Source organism: Ambystoma mexicanum, chromosome 5p (assembly GCF_040938575.1).
Source record: "Ambystoma mexicanum isolate Mex_15411 chromosome 5p, UKY_AmexF1_1, whole genome shotgun sequence".
Taxonomy (NCBI): domain Eukaryota; kingdom Metazoa; phylum Chordata; class Amphibia; order Caudata; family Ambystomatidae; genus Ambystoma; species Ambystoma mexicanum.
In genome coordinates, this window is record NC_090930.1 from 457725851 (window position 1) to 457748602 (window position 22752).

The 22752-nt window shown below is 43.5% G+C and overlaps 1 protein-coding gene across 2 annotated transcripts in view; it reads left to right on the forward strand.

The window, feature by feature from the left end:
- Positions 1–541: 541 nt before the first annotated feature.
- Positions 542–22752, forward strand: part of LOC138481015 (sodium- and chloride-dependent neutral and basic amino acid transporter B(0+)-like) — a 995695-nt gene continuing 973484 nt past the window's right edge. For both annotated transcript variants that reach the window (XM_069612862.1, XM_069612863.1), the window contains exon 1: positions 542–762. In XM_069612862.1, coding sequence (XP_069468963.1) covers positions 691–762 — 72 coding nt within the window. In that variant the 5' untranslated portion in view covers positions 542–690. The remainder of the gene's footprint in view (positions 763–22752) is intronic.

Consider the following 22752-nt stretch of genomic DNA (forward strand, 5'->3'; position numbering starts at 1 on the left):
TCACAGCACTTGCACGTCTGAATCCCACAAGGCCTGGTAGGACCACGACGGTATATTACTGTTGTGCCAATGTTTTTTCTCTCCACTGTTCCCTTCCCATTTAGCCTTGAGGTGCTTCAAAACACAATTCCGTTGAATAATCGCCAAACAATTGCTCAATAAACTAAACTAAACTATACCACCGTCTCTGCAATTTTTTAATGCACCAAATGAAAGGCGTGACTGCTAATGTCAGGGTTACTTTATTTGAGTTAAGCATCTAGGTTAGGTTGCACGTTAAAATCAGACCTACCTGTATCCGAAGATGTAGCATGCAGGATGAAGCAAGACATCAACAGAATGTGCTTAAGCCAGTAAAGTGAATTGCCATGTATCTCACGATGAAAGAGAAAGCACCAACCTGTTCCTTTAAGAGCTTTCTGTTACCAGGTGATCCACGAGGTGTGTTTGTTATTTTCTTTCATGCCTCCACACACAACTGTCTTTGTCTTCAGTGGTAGTTTCACCTTGCTTTAGAGCCAGGCTGTGGAATTAGTGCAGATTAACAAAGGCGTCTATCTGACACACCCTCATTTGGGAGACATTTTTTGTATTCATAAGAACCTCAGCAGTGTGTCCTTACACACTTGTCAAAGGGAGGAAAGTCTCCTCGTTTAAGCCATTTAGAAAACTTTTCAGCAGCAGAAAGGAATGGATACGAGAAGAGTGGCTTTACCTGGGTGCCTCAGATGCTGCTGCAGAGACACTCCCAGCCAGGATGTGGTGAGTACCACATGCACAAAGCTAAATTGAACAAAAACATGCGTGTTTAAAAAAAAAAAAAAAGAAATGAAGGATTGGCTGCAAATTCTCCTTTAAGGTAGCGTGTTTAGTTGCTTGTAATATGTACTTTAAAACGGTACTCTAATATTTGTCACTAAGTCATTTAGCATGATTGCATAGTCTACCCTTGTTGCACAGTGCTCAGTTGCTTATCAGATATATGTTCATATATCAAACCCAACACATATATCCACACACTTACAGCATATACATGTATTTACTTCGACTATCTTCACTTCCCCATGCATAGTCACATTGTCACTTTTACCTCTTCTTACCTTTAATTCTTATATCTTTCAATTCTTTCTAACATTCACTTTGTCATGACACGGCGAGATCCCATTACCCCAGCATTGACTCAAACCCTAACCTTGTAGCTCACCATAACCATATCCATTGTCACGCTGATGATGTTAAGAGGCAAAGTAAAAGCACAAAGAAGTAAATGTCTGAAGAAGTGAATGTAGAAGGGGTACGTGTATAATACGTTTTGTGGTTGTTATAAAGGGCGACCCGCTTTATGACACGTTAGGCAATTTAACTGGTTCTAAACCAGTCCTGCAAATTGCACTTTCAAAAGATAAACCAGTACCTATTCCGAAGTTTTTATTCAATGATGTAATACAACAAACGAAAAAGAACAAAAAGATAAATAGCACATGGCAGCATTGTGTCCAGACATAAGTAAAATAAGATTATGATCACGTGAAACAAATAGCGGAGTACTTTTATTAAACAAGCTAGCATCAAGAGAATATTTGCTCAGTTAAGAGGTTAGCAAGCATGAAAGAACAGACTGCAAGACCACTGCATCTTCGATGGATGTCAGAGAGCACTCATATAAGGCAACCATTGCTTGAAAGTAGCTCCATTATGTGAAAAGGTTGTTGTCATACTCGTACCACAACAGCAAATATTTCTTGCCCTTTCCCTGCTAACCAAACCCAGGCCACCCCTTTTTTTAGATGCTTCAGTGGTGAAAGGCCAGGCAAATCAGCTGAGCTAAATCCCACAACCCAATAACAAAGGGCTCTGCAAATGTGACCATATCACCCTGACCCTCATTGAACTGCACTGGCACCTGCTGCAAGTCTGTATCATCTTCATATCATGCTCAGTTATCTACAAGGCTTTCTCCCTGAAGTCCCCAAGATACCTCACTGAGAAACTCAGTATTTCTGGTGACCTATGATCCACCAGAATTAAGGACGAGCGCAGTCTTGAACTCTGCCTGTGCGGGAAGGAAAGCACCAGAAGACAGGCCTTCTCTGTCTATGACCTAAGACTCTGGAACCTCCTCCCTGCCAACATCAGACTCCCCCCATAACGTCTACTGTTCAGGAAGGAGTTCATGACCCTCCTCTTCAAGGGTTGGCTCCTCCCTAACACCTTGGGCCACACACCCTTCACTCCCCACACTACCCGAGACTCAGTGATCTGATCTCCACTCTTTCCTCCCCTGGTTCCTGTTAGATCCCTTGCTGACAAATTGCCCACCTTTCGTCTCCCCTGTTGTTAGCTCGCCAGTCCCTTGTTTCTCTGCTCCCCTCATCATGTTGTTCCTGTTATGATTGTAAAGCACTTCTTTCCTTCTCAAAACTAGGTAGGCACTCAATAAATACCCTAAGAATAATAATAATAATAGCATTTCCAAATGTTTTCATAAAGGCTAACATGTTTAATGGTGTCCTGAAATAGCACATTTCTCTAACTGGATTAAGTGTTGAGTGTGTGCTACTTTGTCAACTTTTATATCTATCCACAGAAGATTCTTTTCAGTGCTTACACTTTTCCAGCTGAGATTGCTGGAATAACATAATAGCACTCCTGGATGGTTCTCGGAGGGTCGTGTGACCAATTGCAAGTAGACGATAGTAGCCTATATCAGAATAAGTTGCAAGTGCTTAAGCCAAGGCATTGTGCAAGGGGAGAAAATAAGTGTCCTATCCTTCCTGTTTGACCCTTTGAGACTCTTGAGCCTATTAAATGTACTCCAGTGTATCTCTGGGACATCATTCAGAAGATCATTCACAATTACCAGCGGAAACGCGCACATTCTCACAACACTGAGGAGGCGAAATTGAATTTTTTGAAGTAACCCTAGCGGATGAATGGTAATTCCATTGAGTACAATTCGAGATGACCTATATCTCTATACATTTATACTTCAGTTCGCACAAACGCTTAAGGATACGTTTTCTTAGATGCTACACAAACCTTTGGCTACAAGTGACTTAATTCTGTCACTTTCATTTTTGAATGAATCCTACAAGAGCGGGAATTGATGCAGGAGACTTGAGCAGGAGCTATCTTTCTGTTCTATTCAAGGTATTGTCCCTATAACAGACACAACTCACCTGTTAATGGGCTAATGAAGCATGTTTCTGACAAGGACAGGTGACCACACATACCAATGTGTACTGTCACGAGTTTTGCCTTGAAAAAGGCCAAAGGTGGTCGAAACATGTGTTGGCAATGGCAATGGTTGGCAAAGATTGGCTAAAATTAAATCACAACTGTGATTAAAACACAGACTGTACTTTCAAATCTGTAATTGACTCCTAATCAAACAAACATGACAGCTCATCTTCTTGGAACAACTAGCTTGTTTTATCTCTTTAAAGTAGGCTGGGGTATCCTACAGTCCCTTTGGATTGTGGCGGTCCTTTTTTCATACCTTTAAAATTCAGTAGCTTTGTTGATTAGTTTACCCGAGCGCTCATTTACCTGGTACCCCGTATTCCTGTTTTGCATATAGTGTTCTGCTTTGCCAAACTACAAGTGTCAGTGCTGAATCTCTTCATTTCCACATGCTTTGGTGTGGCAGTAACTACCTCCACACAAAGAATGACAGCATGCAATCATTGTCAGTACTTATCAGATGCAGTAATATGAAAAATAACATGGAGTCCTAATGTTGAATAATTGAAGGGTCTGTATGACTCATAATAATGCAGAACTTTCACATAACTGCATGATTACCACATCCACTAGTGGTAATATATGTTGGCAGCATTTCCAGAGGAAATGAAACCAAATGAGTGATCCGGCCTCAAATGTCTAGAACGCTGTGCAAACTAAGACATGTTACATAACAAATAGCACATGTAACAAAAGACTGAGGGTACACAGCATCAAATGCATTAGTTATATATCGCAATACTATACATTGCATTGCTGAGATATTCTCAAAGTAAAAATATATGAAAACAACCTTACTTCCTTCTTCACACACAAATCATGTATGCACAATAGCACTTCTTTATGCTCACAACCTTTCAGGCCACACAAGGAAGAGTGTCCTTTGTGTTTCATTCAGGTGGTTCTCATTTTGAATTCCTTAGATCCATGTTTGCAGATCAGATCACTCAGCTGAGGCTTGCAGTCTAGTTTTAAACATTTCGTGTGTGTGTCCTCAGCAAGTTCTCATTGAGGTAGACCGGTTATGCAAGAAGGTTTTGGGGAAGATCATTCTTTACGTTTGAGCCTGGATTCCAAATTGACATTGTTACCCTCATGGGAACCTGTCACAGCAGTCCTGCATGTAGATGCATGCAGGTAATCATTGCATTGGCTGATGGGATGATTTTTCCTTTGACAACATCAAATGACTTGGGTTGCCCATGTAATTAACACAGCTTGTGCACACCTTAGGAAGGGCTCTGGTAGGAGTACAGACAACATGTCTCTCTACATGTGCCACAGCAACAACCTCTTTATTACCAATAGGGGATGGGACTGTACGATTTGAACTGAGGCTTGTGATGGACTGTTGAGTCTTGTTGATCCTCTGTGAGCCATGTATCACAGAATCATATGACACCCGATTGCAATTACACAGTCTACAGCTCAACACTGTATCACACTTATAGACTTTTATATTCTTCTATAGTTCTGATGAGCATCACCAGACAACATTGAACCAATCACTAATAGCTAAGCAAGTAAAAGGATCTGTGGTTTGCATATCTGGTCTTCTTTCAGCTGATGAGGCATGAAGAATTCCTCTGAAACATTGGAAGGATGGAGAAAAACAAACTTCATTTGATCATTTAAAGGTTTGACACATGGGAATAAGAACTCCTCTAAAATAACTTGTGTGAAGGCTCTGGAGGAAGTATTGAGTCTAACTGAGGTTAATAAGAGCATTTTCTCTTGTGTTCATATTCTGTCTGTTTGTATGTATAGCATGGGATGTAGCGTTCCTTTTGGATTTGATAAGCCACATTTGTCGGCCTGTATCATGAGTTATAAAAATGTGCTAATTGTTAATGGCATTGAGGTCTCTTTAGTTAGCCCTTTTACATTCTGCCATTTGCATTATTCGTGGTATGAGCCATCAACTGTTGCAACCATAGTTAATTCAAACAAGAAAGATATCACCTAGTCTGCAAAATATGTTCATTACAATATTCCTATTTTTGCATAGAAGTTAATGCATCTTTTAACATCAAGACATTAGTTATCGATCTTACAGTTGAGTACCTTGACATTTTCCTATATCAAGTGCATGTTACTGGGTAGAGTGTTTCATCTAGGCAAGCTACTGACAGGGTTACTGGGTGCATTAATGTCACCCCTCCCTCCACCATGATGAGTATCTTGACTCACAATCTATGGATAGGGCTGACAGAAGCTGTAGACTGGATAGTACTGAACTCACAATTGTTTCCTGGAAAATGAATGGGATTAGAAACAAAGCACATGATGGGGATTGACTTGCTTCCCTCAGAATGGTGATAGAAAGTGCCTCCAAGAAACAAAGCAGGTATCTGATTTTATTCTGGGGTATTGGTGTGGTTTCCTAACGGTAATCTTAGAAATGGAATGATCACCCTTGTTCGTAGATATTCTTCACTTAACATCAACAGAATTATGCTGTAGAAGGACCGGGCATTAATTGTGTCTCTGAATAATTCTCTTGATTAAATACTATCTAACCAAAGTGGAGCCAACATTGCTTTACGATTTAGATATGACTACCCACACCCTTGGTTTATATTTAAACATCATACAGGGATTGGTTTAGAAAGAAGCTTTGAGGTTGGCAAAATCCATTCCCAACTCTATCATCAGACATGAGCCGGGCCTAATTTCCTTCAGCCCTGGGCACAATGGAGGCTTTTGTCAAACTACCCAAAAATGACATCTCCGACTACCAATTCTTTAAATGAAAACATGGGTGTTTTACTGGTCCTTGAAGTTGTTAAATGCGTTTAGAGATAAGAGTAAGCCAATTTTAAACATGTGTAATTCAACGGAAGAGGAGTTGACCTTTAGACCGTCTATGGAAAAATAAAACTTCACAAAAGGTGTTGATATGAGACAATCAATGGTCTTTTTTCGATTTAAGATGTACAGAGAATATGTGAAATTCCAAAGAAAATGGGAGTTGCTACCTGAATTTATTATTTCTTTTCTTATAGCAAAAATTGCTCTTTATATCTCAGTTTTCGACTTAATCAACGGCCTACTTTGGAACGGGTAAGACGTGGGAACGCTGACTGTGGCCAGAATTTACATTGTAGATTATGTGAACTAGACTCTTCGGTAGAGACGCTTAAGCACCTGACCTTAGATTGTGGCAAATGAACAGATCTCAGACTTAAACGTTTCCGAAAGGTTGTTCCGCAGCAGCTTAATGGCTTGGCAGAGACTTTCTGGGCAAGTCTTATGTGGGTTGAAAGTATATCTGTCAGAGTGGCCCTGCATGGTTTTTTGGTAGAGACATTTAAGAGGTTAGATGAACATTTTTAAGTGTTTTCTTGTTCTGTCTTTTTCTTTTCATTGCCTTAGATGGTATTATTGAATGTATTAACGATTTTATTTCACAGAATTAATATATTGTGTAAATTGTGTATTTTGTTTTTTCTTTTCCTTTTCTTCTTTTTTAGAAGTGAATTCTGTTTTTATTGTAATATACTGTTTTAACAGTCTAATTGTGAACGCTTTAGTTTTAAACGAAAAACACAGTAAACGAAAGAAAAATAATGTGCTCTTACATGTTAAGACACCCTTGCTAATTAATGCCACCTCCAACTTGCATTTGACCACTCTAATTTAAAATAAGTAGTGACTCAGAGGAATTAACTGAGGAAATTATAGTATTGTCCTTCTTGCCAGCATAAACACAAAGAAGGCTGCAAAGTGACTTTTGAGGAGAGGTTCTTATTGCAGGAGAGTGTATTGATTCATGAACCCAATCAGCCTAACCAAGATCCAGAGGTGCCCAATTCTCTCTGAAATTATCCACTGGCTTAATTTGGTGGAGCTTGATGGGCGATGCCCGAGCTACATGAGAACCACCTATGGACCGAATGAGTTACTGGCCACCTGTAGGTAGCCTGTGAGGGGACTCACCTTACTGCACACATGCAGTTTCGAAAAACCGGGAATAAAACAGTAACAAACAACAACCATAAACACGTCAAGTGAAGCTAACTGCCTATACTGGGGCGAATGGCAGGGCTAACCCCAGTCTCCCCCTTTTTTTACTTTCGATGGGAAGAATCTAAGAAATTGCCTTATATGTTTTGATTGACTGTTCTCTATGAGCTGAATAAAGGCCAGGGACACCAATGAATGTATCACCCTACGTGAACAGGTGGCTTTATCATGAAAATATTAAATACAAACATACCATAAGTACCTAAAATTAGTCATCATAGTCATGACAGGTTCAAAGTAGACAACTCATTAAAACCTTCTCTGTATATAAATGTTAAATAATTAAATATAACAGCCCTTAACAAAAATGTGGCTGCGATATGTATGCCTATATTAGATATATCGCCTTGTATTATAGATTAATGCATAATTTAACCTCACTTGGATACATACCAGATACCATATCATGGCCTAACACTTCACATTTCATCAAATGATATTACAGTGGTATCTTTGAGGCACACCTATGCTGGTATATAATGCAGTGCCCTAATTGCATATAGGCATATACTGGTATCATAATGAAAAGGTGACTTTACAACCCCTCACACATTAAAGCCTTGAGCACATGTTAGTAAAATACCAATTCCCCCTTCCCTGGTAACTGCAGTCTACTACATACAAAACAGGTACATGAACAAACGGCTAACCCAGAAAAAGCTCACACTGAACGAGCAGGTAAAAGCAAACAGTGCCCTCCAGGGACAAAGACTACATGCAAGAAACAAAAACTTTTACATTTTCTCTCTCAGTCATGTGTGAATTCATGAAATTCCAAAGTGCTGTGTGTAGGATGAGAGCAGATTGGGATGATGAACACCCCCATAGGGCTCTTTTACGAAATGGCACCGAAAAAAGAATCACAGACCCAACCTACTCTGAAACCCAAAATGCCCGCTCCTGGACGAGCAGCAGAGTGGTCTCCCCTGGTTGAAACCCGGGCTATGAATGTACCATGTGCAGATCACAAACTTCCAGGGCCGGTGCAAGGAATTTTGGCACCCTAGGCAAACTGTCAGATTGGCGCCCTCCCACCACGATCTTTCCGGGTCCTAACCGTTCTCAACCAACCATCACCATTTTGTTACTGATTGCTGCAACACATTACATTACCCTCACCTAACACATTGCTCACGTCTTCTGCTGTGCATGGATTCCAATACACTTTCTTCACATTAAACTGCAAGAGCACTAGCATGTCGCTGATATACTTTATCCAGGCAGGCTGGATGCTTTGTGAAGGCTCTCGGATGCAGTTGTGTGTCAGCTGCACACATGCTCACAGCGTGTGATGCCAGGTTGAGAGATGGCCAGGAACAGCAACCGAGAGCTAATCGCTTGTGCTAGTTTATTATTCAAAGGGACTCTTTCACAGTGCACAGAGCGTTCATGTCAGTGTGACACTTATTGAAAACAGGATGCACACAGCAGGCTTTGCTTGTATTGATGACTGATGCTGGCTGATAAAGTAAACACAGTCGCTTTCTTTTGTTGTGCTATCACTCAACTTACCCTCCACACTGAATCTGTTGGCTGTCTCAGTGACCATCAGTCTGGCTTTAGAGCATCCAGAGGCACTGAAACTGCTTTCTGAACACCTGTGAAGACCTGCTATCAAATCTTGACTCTAACTCTCCCTCTGTCCTCATTCTTCTCGACCTCTCTTCTGCTTTCGATATGGCAAACCACACCATCCTGATCACCCGTCTCTGTGATACAATGGGCATCACAGATCAGGCCCTGGCGTGGCTCACCTCCTTTCTCTCTGACTGGCCCTCCCAGGTGGAACTTGGGTCTTTTCTCTTCTCTATTACTCTCTCTAAGTGTGGTGTCCCCCAGAGATCTAACCTCTCCCCCTGGGTTTTCAATAGATTCATGGCCCCCTTGGCCTGCAGGATCTCTACCTTTACCTATAACTGTCAGTGTTATGCGGATGACACGCATCTCTCTCTCAGGCTACCCTCAGCCTCCTCCTCCTCCTCGCTCATTCCTGACTGTCTATCTACAGGTCAGTCTTAGTTTGCTGCTAACAATCATTGCCTGAATATCAGTAAAACAGAGATTGTAATCATTGGGACCCCTGCTCCCTCTTTCTAACTATGGCACTGGCCGACCTCCCTAGTCCCAGCACCCTCACCTACCAATGAGGCAAAAAATCTAGAGGTCATCTCTCCTTCTCCTCTCACATCTCAGACATCTCTAAAAAGTCCCACTTCCAACCGCATCTCCTCAGAGGTATTTTGCCTTTTCTCACTTTCCCCCAGAGACTCACCACCTCGCAAGCCCTGGTTCTCTCTAGGCTGGACTCTATTGCAACAGTCTTTTTCTCAATCTTCCTACCTCTACTATCTGTCCTCTACAACTCACCCAGAACAGAACCGCGAGACTTATCCTTGGCCTCGAGCCCACGGACCGCATCTCTCTGGCGCTGAAATCCCTCCAGTGGCTCCCCGTGGCTGCAAGGATCAAGTTGAAGACCCTCTGCATAATCCACAAGGCTCTGGGGGGCCAGTGCCTGCACTATCTACAACGCTCTCCTCCTAAATACTCTCCCTCTAGATTCTGCTCTCATCCTCCTCCATCTCTCTGCGGGTGAGCCACTTTCACAAACAGAGATTTGGGGGTAGATCTCTCTCCTCTACAGGTGCCTCATTCTGGAACAGCCTCCCTGCCTCTCTCCGTCTTGAGCCGGAGCACCTTAAGTTCTGTAAACTCCTCAAGAGCTTCATCTTCTCTTCCTCCTTCTCTCTCCCTCTCCCCTGCTAACCTGTGTTCTTTTTCTCTCCACTCTCCTTCTCCTCACTAACTTTGTTCAGTTTTGCTGACTGGTTGCCTGGTTCACCTCCAGAGCCTTACAGGTCCCAGGCTCCCCTGCCAGTCTTTTGTACTTCCCTCAGGGCCACTGCACTATGTTCAGCATTACTGCACTTTCAGATCACGCTCCATGAGCGGGGCATCCTCTCTGCACTTAACCCAGGGCCGTGCTGGACTGGACTCATTTGTTCCCCCAGCCCCCTCTTCCTCGCACCTCCGTCTGAACGCATGCATGACCTAAATGTACCAGGACTAGTTTGTTTGTCTGTCCTGTTGGTTACATGTAATTATAACAAATCCAAAAATAAAAAACAACTAATACCATAATAACAAATTCCCAAATAACACATTTCTTTATCGTTGCTTTTGGGGGGTGGGGGGTATCCTCCCCAAACACCCCCACCCCCCATTTTTTTGTTCTTAATACATTTTTTTCCCACCTCCAAAACCACTATTCCCCCTCCAAACCCACATTTTTGTTTTTTTCTGAATTCAGTATTTTGGTATTTGTTAATTTAGGTTTGTTATAATGTTATTAGTTATTTTGGTATTCATGATAATCACTGCATACTGTCCTGCCCTCGGCCCCCATTTTGTATCCATTCTCCCTAGCTTGGTCGCTACTGTAATATTTCATGCACTTGCACTAGGTGAAATGATGTCAGGCTGAGTATGCTAGTTTTTCTGTCAATCACTCAGAAACTTCAAGGCCTAAGAATGATTACTGTATTTCCGTGTTCCCTTCCCACCTTGAAGCGCTTTGAAGCACTCCCCTGTGTATAAGTAAAAATAAATAAATTAGTGTCCTGATGTTCCCTTAAATAGGTAACCTTGCACTCCAGTACTAGAGGAAGTGTGATGAGCTGGCACTCCTCACAGCCCCCAACTCCCCTTTTTCTTTTTTAAGCAACAATTGTATTTCAAAGTAACCTACTTGAGCAAAGCTGTGACTGAGCAGTAATGAACTGCATTTACTCAAAACATGTTTTGCCGTTGGTGCATCCTGACTGATGGGGCTGAGAGCTGACTCTGAGATTACCTTGGGCGATATGGGGCTATTGGCTTGAGTAAAGTGAGCTCAAAAACATTTCAGGAGTGGATGCCTTTTGGGCAGGAAGTGGGTGGGAATGGCTGGCCATAGGGATTAGCATGGCCTTAGGTAGTCAATGGACTGCAAGGTCAAATGGGCACAAGTATCCGACGAAGGTAGATGGGGCAACTCGGCCCACCCATGTTCCTCGCATTTGATGTAATAACTAAAACAATGTCAGAGAATCAGGAAGACTCTGCGACCTGCAGGCACACTGGGATTGCCAGCATTCCAGGGTCTCAGTAAATATCCCGTATTTATTCCACGTGGGGCATTCCATGAATTTCTTGCCTCCAGCTCCCCTGGATGTATTGAAAAGCTATATTCCGAATCCCCAAATGGGTAGCATGGGGGACTAGCTACATTATTCGAGGTCCTAGCTCTGTCAAGAACAAATGTTGCCCCAAGGAAGAAAATGGCAGCCATGTTATTCATTGACCTTGGAAGGTTGAAAGGTGGAGTCGATCCTGCTTGCATTAGTGCCATTGTCCGGAAAGGTTTGCACTGTACACAGGCGGGGCGTCTACAGCAGGCGTGTTAACAAAGTGAGCTAAGTTAATGCATAATATATTGCACGCCCACACCTCTGCCCACACACAGTGCTATTCTCCACTGTTATAGTCAGTGCATTTAGATTAAGGGTACAAATGGGCGCGCAACCCGAACTATGGTTTAAAGGTGTTTGCAGGGGATGTACTGACTTTCATGTAGTGGAGTGTGAAGGAGACACAGGGTACACACGAGTATGCAATCTGCACAGTTGTAGTCTCCTAGTTTTGCACACAGTACAGCAGAGCACACATGCTAATTCAGGTACCAGTTCCTGCTAGGGGGATTTGAAGAGGAGGAGGGAGTGTGCGAAGGAAGCAGGGTCGATCCTATCAAGGCAAGGCAGTATACAATTAGTGTGGAGTCCTCGCCTGCGTGACATCGGACTTTTCTCCGCACAGGCTCCAGTACAGGCAGGACCCAGCCTTAGGGATGCTCTCACAGCATAGCCAGAGCCGCCGCGTCCAGGATGGGTGGCCTACGTGACAGGTACTCACTGACCTGGGGCACAGCACAGCAAAAGGTTGCTGCTGCCCTCCAGCCAGGGTGCGCAGGCCACCACGTCTGATGGATGGTCCAGACGGTGGATCAATTCAAGTTAACAGGCTCAGGGCAGGGGGCTCAGCCAGGCTGCACAGTGCACTGGAGCATTCCCTGATAGACTCACACCATGACCATCACGGTGATCGGTTTAGTCTCAAGGGGGCACGTATGGTGCTTCGTTCATGGCCTGCCACGTGGGGTGCAAAGTGCGCAGGTGCTGGACCGTGCCAGCGCTGCCACGCCCATGCCACTCGTGACCCTGACAGACCCCAACCTTTGCAGCGTGGCGGCACCGCCTAGTCTGCTGCTGCTGCCACCAGCCTCAGCCTGCAGACAGTCAGGGCTTGTGCTATCACAGGCAAGGCAGTTAGTATGCAATTAGTGTGGAGGTGTTAAAGCAGCATTTTGCCGCTCTAACATTTCCACATATAGGCAAGCGCCTAACCTTGCCTAGTGATCGCACCGGCCCTGCGAACTTCGATTTCACCTTTCCTTCCTCCACTGCTGCTTTATGACTCACAGCCTTACCAGAACATGAACATCCTGTTCCTTACACTGCCAGAGGTCAGGATACCACGGTCTCTACAATAACGGCACGGGATGAGGGCCAAAAATAAACACACCCCAAAATTCCTTGGCGCCTGTAATGCGAGGAAGATGAGCACCGGGGTGACGCCTTCTAGAATCTGCACTTAATGAGTGGGATAACTGCCAAGAAAACTGCCACACAGCCAGATGTGCTGACTGATTCTTTCTTTCTATGATACGACCTGCCTGCCACCCCTGTGTAATCAGGGAATAGGGGCAGAGCAAGTTACAGGGGAGATAGCCCTATCCTAATCCAACCTTTTATTTACTCACCGGTTCAATGTTACTTTGTACTCCTAACGAGAACCAACCCAATACTAAACCCAAAAAAACAGCAATGACCTGAAATTCCCTAAACCACTGCCATAGCCTCACTCATGATACAAGGTGTGAAATAGGACAAAAACGCTCTAGACCGACCGTCTGGAAGATAATACTGGCGTGTGGATTTTTAACCCTCACACAGTTTGCTCGTTCCTCAGCATGGCCCTGCCTGCAAACTCGCAACCGTAGTACAATGTCACGAGGAGAACGTTTTTCTTTTCCCTTTCTTTTTGAAACGAGAGGAAACACGAGAAAAAATCAACACAGGAGCCACAAGAGACGTCTTACCTTTCCTGAGGCAACCAGACACCCTCCAGGGCTTACCACCTGTGTTGTAGGAGCTTGAGACCTGCTGGCAGCTCCCTGGATCACCCCCCCCCCCTGCCCCCAGTATGAGCAGCCTGGCAGGCTGACAGGATATAACAGGAACGTCTGACTTCAGTGTCAATGAAAGCGGGTCAGAGTTCCCCTTCTTATGCCAAAACAACTCCTCGACTAGACTGGAATAGGGGGTCACTTACTAAATACTGGGTGGAGGTGGGTGTGATGTGCGCTGTCAGATGCAGGTGAAAGATGAAATAAACATCCATAAATTAATATCTCCATAGACTACCAAACATAAAATAATCAAATACACCTCTACACCAACCAGCAACAAAATAAATATAGGTATATATATATATTGTGTACATGTTACATCAGCAATACCCCCAGTCTTTGCCAAACCCAGAATTATATCCAGGGTTACATATAGGCCTTGCAGACCTACTTTTTAGAGAGCTGTACGGTCATCTCTGATTGATTACTGAATGCTTGACTGTTTCCCTTTCATGCAGATGGAAGATTTTTCTATCGGTTCTTGCCCTGAAAGTTTTTATGATCCCCCCCCATGGTAGCCTGGTTATTGTCTGAACTCTCTGAATTCATATTGCTGAATGATGAATAAGTGATCTATTTTCCAACACCCTCTTCATTTCTATAGAAATATTTATGTATCAGAATGTAATAATACAGTAATAATGTTATCTGAAGCTAGTCAAGGAGGTGTGCCTCAAAACTAACTCAATGTACAACACAAGTAGATTTTCTCATTCTTCAATTGACACACCGTGGGATGATTATGAATGTTGAGCGCCTAAAGTGAAACAACTAACTGAGATGGTCAAACTGAGAAACATGAATATAGGGCCGAATTAGGCCCAAAAAACATGAATAGATATCCATACTAATGTTAAAAAAAGTGACTGTGCACACACGATCGGACTAACTCAAGCGTGTGGTGAGTTGCCATGATAGCAAGCCATTTGGGACATTAGTTTTGTTTTGTTTTGTTTTATTGCTTGTATTGCGCTCCAGACCCGTAGGTATCAGGGCGCATTGCATAAGGTTACTCACAGCTTAGTTACAATATGGGAGGTGCACATACATAATGCCAATTGGTTACACGCAGGCACATTATATTCATGAAGGATACATACATACATAACTTGCTCATTACATTCCAGAGCAGTCCTGGTTCATACAAGGGTAGTATAAAGTGCAGGACACAATCGACGCAGTGACTATCGGTTAGCTATATACAGGTGAGCCAGTTATTCTAGTGAATGTTAGGGAGGCCTAGAAGTCAGCGACTTTAAGCCAGTTTATTATGATCCGACGGAAATAGTGACATCATGATTTGAGGAGTCTTTTGCAAGGGTTAGCAGCACTATTTTAGAGTTGTGGTGCAGGCATTTTGAACATATTCAATTGTATTCATCACCCCAAGAGATTCGTATAGTGCACAATTGGAATAGACATTCCCTTCTGCAATGAGATCGTGCTAAGTATTCAAGCTGTTAGGTCAGGGAATGTCCCACAGGACCAGAAGGCTTATGTATATTCATTTGGTTTCCAGTGTGTTGGCCATAGTGTTTATGGCGGTCTTGAAAGCTATAAAAGCGTCAGGCTTTAGCCATAAATCTCTGCAGTTTCGTTTGATGATCCCTATTGTTAAAAACGGGTCTACTGGTCATCCCCTATGCTGCCAAACAAAATCTCTAATGGATGAAACAGGGACAACTTAACTAAATGCCTCCTAAAAAACATAACTGCTGCCTGTCGGGTTTTCAGTGTAATAAACTATATAAAATAAATGAAATAGGCTAGGAGAGTGGACAGGTTTAAATAACATAATTTGAACACTGCAAGTCAGTTTTCGTGAATGCTTCGGAGCTATCAACCACTGGTCTTGGATACTCGTATTCATAAATATACAGCTATCAGAAGTGTCTGGGTGGACTGTAAAAGATGTTCCAAGCTCTCTCCTCAGATACCTCGACCACAGTGTTCTGACCTAAAGATGGTGTCTATTCTAGAAGGTTTAAAACCAACAGAAAGTTTAGGCAGGGGGGTCTTCTTGCGCTCCAATTATTTGTGCAATTCCCTTGGGATTTCAAACCCAAAGTAGCTCTGGTTACCATCTAAGCTCTTTCAATTAATGGTTACTTATATTTCAAATTACTTTTGGCAGAAGACACCATTTTAATTGATTTGAGCCCTGGTGACCTACAGCAGACCCTTAGGTGAAGGCCATAGTACATTTAACTGCTCCATAGATGAGGTCAACGTAGAGATGGTTCACACATGCACCTATTTGGGAAGTTGGAGTCGGCTATCACATAACATAATCAGCATTTAGCAAAAGTGTCACTAGCTATCTTGAGATATTGAGTAGGTTCTATCACAGGCATTGGGCTAACATGTTAGACCAGTGCATACAGATTTTAAATGTTAAAGTCTGTTCAGCCCACCAATATGGAAATAAAATTTAGGGATATTAGCCAAATCCTCCCTCTCGGCAGGATAGCAAGGGGGCATCTTGCTCGCCTTGCGGAGCAACACTGGTTCGAACTCTGGGTCTGCGCTTAGAAACCTCCGGTTAGAAACAACCAATTACAATTAGATTCAAACTCTGCCGCACTTGGGCAATTCAGTACATTTAGATCAAAAGCATTCATTAATGTGTCTCAAGCACCTGTACATCAATCGGCTTGTTTACCAAGCAACTGCAGTACGTCCCTAGTAAAGTGCACTACAGCTATCGCAACATGTTTTTTATTCATTATGAACAACGTAGCCCATAAGGGTTCTGTTCAATCTACAGTTATGTGCTATACCAGGTTCCTGAGCCACCTATCTCTAAGCAGGCTCACTTTTTCATAATACATGATTAGGTCTCTCCAGGCCTCTGCATCGTAACCACACACTTAGCACCTTCATTCATCTGGGGGAATCCCTCTCATTGGACCCACCATGTGAAGAGTCTGTAAAATGTTAAACCTAAATTGCATGTACCTTTCCCTTATCAGGCGATCTGGGAACAGCATCAAATATGCCAGAGGGTTGCTATAGTCAAAGGTAGCCTGCCTATCAAGCTCAGAGGCCTTATATCCGAGTAAGCTGTCACATTGGGTACATCAATTACATATTTTAATTTTCTTCTTGAGCAGATTAGGATCTGCTATCAGTTCATCCAAATAGGACTGTACATTCCCTAAGTAAGACAATCATTCTGATTAGAGCTCCTTCAAAAGATGTGATGTACCGACACGGCAGATTTTGCCACAATCTTCAAATAATGAATCTTTAACTGGGGCCAACATTTTGTTGAGTAACATCAACTTCTTGTAGATGATAGAGTCCCATGATTGTGTGCTAAGCTCTACCCTTAAGAAAGCTATCCAGAAGGATCCAGGAAGCTGAGGGCTAATTTTCCATACAAAGCCCTCTAATCTGTCTAAGGAATATTTCCTTGGGATATGAAGTACAATGTGGCCCTATAATACTCTAACAGTGGGCACAGGGTATAGGTACTTGATGTACAATGTAAGCATTTGCGGAGCCAGTTGACTTAGCTTGGTATGTAGCCTCTTAGAAATGTTGATTGGGCTCTCCGTAGCATATAATGGGAAACCCAAATAAACAATGGGCCTCATTACAAGTATGACGGTAAGGCAACAACAGCACTGGTATCACTATGGACACTGGTGCTACCATACCGCCATACTAGGAGTTCTGCTCGCGGGTGCCCTTGCAGCCACCAGGCCGTACTGGCACCTGCGAGCAGAACATGATAGTAGCACCGGTACCGTCATTAACGCTACCGGTGCTACCACCCTCCCCATTCCCATTGAGTCCTATGGGACGGAATGGGGATGCGGAGGCCCTTATTACCGGCACCCGCAAATGGGCAATTACCGGGTCTGCCAAACTCGGCATGACCTGGTATTGTTCCATTCACGGGTGCCGGAAAAAAACGGATACCGGTGGCAGCCGGCTACTGCCAGCCTCGTAATGAGGCCCAATGTGTTTTACTGATTTAAAGGCTACCAATTCTTGGTGGGGCGGACCGCACTGCGTTAATCAATTCAAATAAATTGGACATGTATCAATAAAAAATGCAAAGGTGCCAGGATGCAACCTTGGATTAGTCCATGTGTTTTATACACCTCCCAAGTAACACTGCCTGACATATTAAGCCGAACTTGAATAAACGTATCACTATGCAAGGTCATCAGTATGTTAAGTTAACCACTAGGTATACCCCACCCATATGACTTATTCCAAAGCATTGAGCGGTTGACATAGTCGAACGCAGGAGTGAGCTCAGCTCACGGCAGGTAAAAAACTTGTCTAATGTCACGAAAAATACTTTGTTGCAGCAGGGTAACGATCAGTCCATTTGAGGCACAACCAAGCCCTGCCCTAAAGCCAGTATGAAATATGGAAATAACGCTAGCCTCAGGCATCCATTTTTCAAGGTCTTGCACGACCAGCTTTGCATATATCTAGCTTCAAGAGTCAAGGATGGCTATAGGCCAATAACTTTGTTGATCAGTGGTTGGGCCTTTTTTATAAATGGGGATGATGTGGCTTTGGCGCCATGTCCTGTGTGACAGAGACCTAAATTTCATTTCGGCAAATAGCTTGCATAGCCGCGAGGCTCGTGTCAACATTCAGTATGAAAATACTGAGACCATCTGGGTCTACTGCTCACGTTGCCTTTGCTTTAATAGGCTTCCCAATCTATATACCTTTTCCAATGGGGCATCTTATCTCTGTCAAATTCCAGTTCAACATGTGATTATTTGTTGAATTTCCCCTTATAAATACCCAGACCAAACATCTTCAGAGATTGGGTTCAATTGTGTTTCACGCTGTGCCTGTCCTAGATCCTTCACTAAATGCCAACAATATTTGGTATTTTGTGAGATAAGGACTTGGGCCATTGTTACACTAGATGAGAAATTATTTACAACTTTACAATGTTTCATCCAGTTTTTGTAATGTTGTTGCAGTCTCCTTTTACCCCCCCCCCTCCACAACCCAGCTCACCTGACTCTCTAATAGATTCCAGTGTTTGGATAGCTTGCATCTCTTTTTACACTGTACCGTGCGAGCGATTGAAAAGATGTCTCGCACACTTACTAGAGATAGCGTTTGTCCGTTGAGTTTTCATGAACCCAATCGCCTGCATTATAGATTCTCAAATGTATATCTATGTGTTTTGTTCTCAACAATGCCCTCAGTTTGATGTTAGCTTTTCGGTTGTGAAAGTGCGCCCACTCAACTTTTAAGTTAGTACTAGTAACTGTTAGGCCTGTTAAGGCGTATACATAGGTGGAAGCGGCCGTTATTAAAGTAGAGACTAACATAAATTGTACGTGATCACTCAAATTATTCTTCATAGTTTGAAGTGTATTGATGACATGGATAAGTTCTTAGAAAGAAAAATACAGTCAATGGGACTAAAACGTGTACCTTAGAACAAAGATGGTGGACCTGGAATGTCTCTGGCTACATTTCCAATGACCATACCAAGGCCCCATATTACCATTAACTCAATATATGCAGTGCCCTTGATTGACCTTTTCATAGGCCAAGAGACACATTTCCCATACAGTCGTAATTAAAATAGCCTGCTACCAGTACTTCACATGGGCCGGTAGAAAAAGACCATCCCTCTAACAGATCCTTTAGCATGTTAGACAACAAAACCAGACTAGATTTCTTTATCTTCCAGTACACATTTATAAAGAGTACATATGTATCGCCCCACAAAGCTCTCACAGCCATCACAGATACACATTGACTAGGCCCATTAAAAGGCCCATGGACGGTCGACCCTTGAAACCTTTTTGCAGCCTTTTTTAGAATGGTAGAATATCCATCAACAACAATTTCATCACTTACCATACATCCTGCAAAAGGGACACCCAAAAATGATTAACATCGTACCCGCTGAAACTCTCATGCACAAAGCTGTTATATCTTCATGTATTCCAGGATAATACAGACATACTTGTCGTAGTTCTTCCCAAGTATACCAAGGTGCCATTGTCAATCGCTAATGTTGGAGTTAGGCAAGCAACTTGTCTCATCACAATGTTTCATGGTGACTATACGTTTGTTCCATGAGTTAATTATACAGCAATTGCCATAATTCTGTTGATTTTGTGAGGAGAGGAACCCTTTTGCAACCGGCAAGCCAGCACTGCGAGTGGAGAAAAGAACAACACTCTTGCTGGCCTTTGTGTGCCCGGGCGCTTTCTGGAGGAGGCGGGGCTTGGCCCGATCACGTGACATATCACGTGACTCCAGAGACCCAGAAGAGGCCGAGGCATCCGCCCGAGGAGCGAACGCAATTGCCATAATTCTGTTGATTTTGTGAGGAGAGGAACCCTTTTGCAACCGGCAAGCCAGCACTGTGAGCGGAGGAAAGAACAACACTCTTGCTGGCCTTTGTGTGCCCGGGCGCTTCCTGGAGGAGGCGGGGCTTGGCCCGATCACGTGACCTATCACGTGACTCCAGGGACCCAGAAGAGGCTGAGGCATCCGTCCGAGGAGCGAACGCAATTGCCATAATTCTGTTGATTTTGTGAGGAGAGGAACCCTTTTGCAACCGGCAAGCCAGCACTGCGAGCGGAGGAAAGAACAACACTCTTGCTGGCCTTTGTTTGCCTGGGCGCTTCCTGGAGGAGGCGGGGCTTGGCCCGATCACGTGACCTATCACGTGACTCCAGAGACCCAGAAGAGGCCGAGGCATCCGCCCGAGGAGCGAACGCAATTGCCATAATTCTGTTGATTTTGTGAGGAGAGGAACCCTTTTGCAACCAGCAAGCCAGCACTGCGAGCGGAGGAAAGAACAACACTCTTGCCGGCCTTTGTGTGCCTGGGCGCTTCCTGGAGGAGGCGGGGCTTGGCCCGATCACGTGACCTATCACGTGACTCCAGAGACCCAGAAGAGGCCGAAGCATCCACCCTTGCGGCGTTAAGCCCGGTGGAGTAAATCCCTTAGGCTGTTGTGCGGCTGTTTGGCGAGTGAGCGGCGCAGTGGGAAGCAAAAGGCTCAGCATGGACTCTACATCACACATGAACGTGGGCGATACGGTAAGCATTCAAGTACCTAACAATCGCAGTCGTACGAAACTGCCCGGCACCGGTTTTCAGCCCCCAGTTGCGCCCATCTCCCCCACTGACAGTATGATCCACACAAACAAAGCCGCTGCCTCCCTGATCCCCCCCCCTTACCCACCCCTCCATTTTCCACCCCCCAGGCAAACTCCTTACCTATCCTGGACAAATTCCAGTTCTCACCTTTATGCAGTTCCTCTATTAGCCATGACAGGTCGCAGTCTGCTGCATGCGACGATGCTGATGGAATGCTTGCGCATGGCGATGATATCATGATAGCAGACTCAGGCAAAGTATGTGGAGCAGAGCAAAGTATAGGATTGCGACTTCAAGATGGGGAGTCACTGCTTGGGGGGGGGGTGTCGGTGAGGGAAGTAGCCAGGAATGAAGGCTTCTGTCTACCACAGCAAGAAACCTCCTTCACCACAAGGAAAAAAATGAATAAAGCTAAAGCACCAAAAAACATTTATACCAAGCATTCTATATGAGAGCATTGAAGCAGCAGCGTATGTGGATGGCATGGAAAGCCCCCAAGCCACAAAAACAAAATTACCAGCAGCAAAACAAAGTGGATACAAAGTGTGTGAGAAGGACAAGTCAAATCTATCGTCACCCCAGAACAAAGAACCAATGGGTTTTCCAGAAAAGAGCCTCGCAAAGTGCAACACCCAAAAATCATCTAATGTCGAGGCACATGAAAAAATAAATGCAAGAACAAATTTAATTAATGGGCTAAGTGGCCCTATAAAACAAGTTCCTATGCGGAAACCCAAACCGCGTGCCTCATCCCTTTCTGGAATAAAAACCATAGGATGGCACTTTAAAAAGAAAGACTTACTTGCTCATCAAAAAGATCATACTTTGGGAACCAGGGTCATGGACTCCAAACAGCAGCAAACTGAAATGGAAATGTCAGATCATGACCTTATTCTAGCTTCGGGCCAATGTGAGCAAATAATGTCTCAGGATGAACAGCCCGAAATGGAAAAAAGTGGTTCTACCAATATTCTTAATGACAAAATAATCATACAGACCGAAGGAATTAAAAACGTGACCACAAAAAAAGCAGCTTTTAAACAGCAGAAAAAAGCTGATAAATTGGAGGAAGCTCAAAGGACATCTATAAATGGACCTATAAACTCCTCAACTCCGCAGACAGTACGAACAAAAAGGCAACACGGAGAGGTGGAAGGAAATAAATCTACTGCGTTTATGGACCAGGAAAAAAGAAAAAAAAATGAAAAAAAAAGTGTCACGAGTGCAGAAGAGGTAGTGAATAAAAAAATCACTACAGAACTGCAAGACGATGTCTTTCTTCCATCACAAATGATCAATGAAGACGTACCCCAAGAAATAAGTAGTAGCACGATTTCAGCCACACAGCAGGATGACGAAGAACACATTGTGCTAAACCCCAATAGTTTGGAAGCGAAAGAAAAGGATCTTGGAAGAGAACAAGTTCCGTCACAAAACCCATGGCCATCAATAGGCATCTGCGCAAACATGCAAGCAGCTGTAGGGTCAATGATGACGATAGCTCTTGCACCATATTTAAAGCTATACGAGGCACTACATGAAAATTGTAAGGATCAATCATTCGTACTGGCTCAAATCGAAACCAAATTAACAAAGGTGGAAAAACAGCTTGAGGCAGATAAAGAAAGGAAGATACAAGAAAAAGAGTCAGAAAAAGACATAATCAAGACTTTAAATGACCTAATTGAAGAGGCGCGGCAAGATAAGAGATCCTTTTTGCACTGTTTCAGTGATACCATCAAGCTACTTAAATCAGAGAGCCAAAAAAATCACATCCAATCTGAGAACAAAAGTACTCTAACAGAAAAATTGGACACAACCCTAAGGTCGAGTGAGGAACAAAAAAGGGTAAATGTGACGGACTTGCGGAGTAGAAAAACCGAAACAGCAAGCTCTTGTGTGATAGATCAAATGGATAGTCGAAATTTGCCAATAGGCAATCGAAGAACTGAAAGAAACTTGGAAGATGCTGTGAACAATGGCCAAATGGTACAGACCTCACAACATAATGATGGCCAAAACCAGCATAATGGTATCTATCCATTATTCTCGATCGAAAATATAAAATAATTAAAACGACCAGA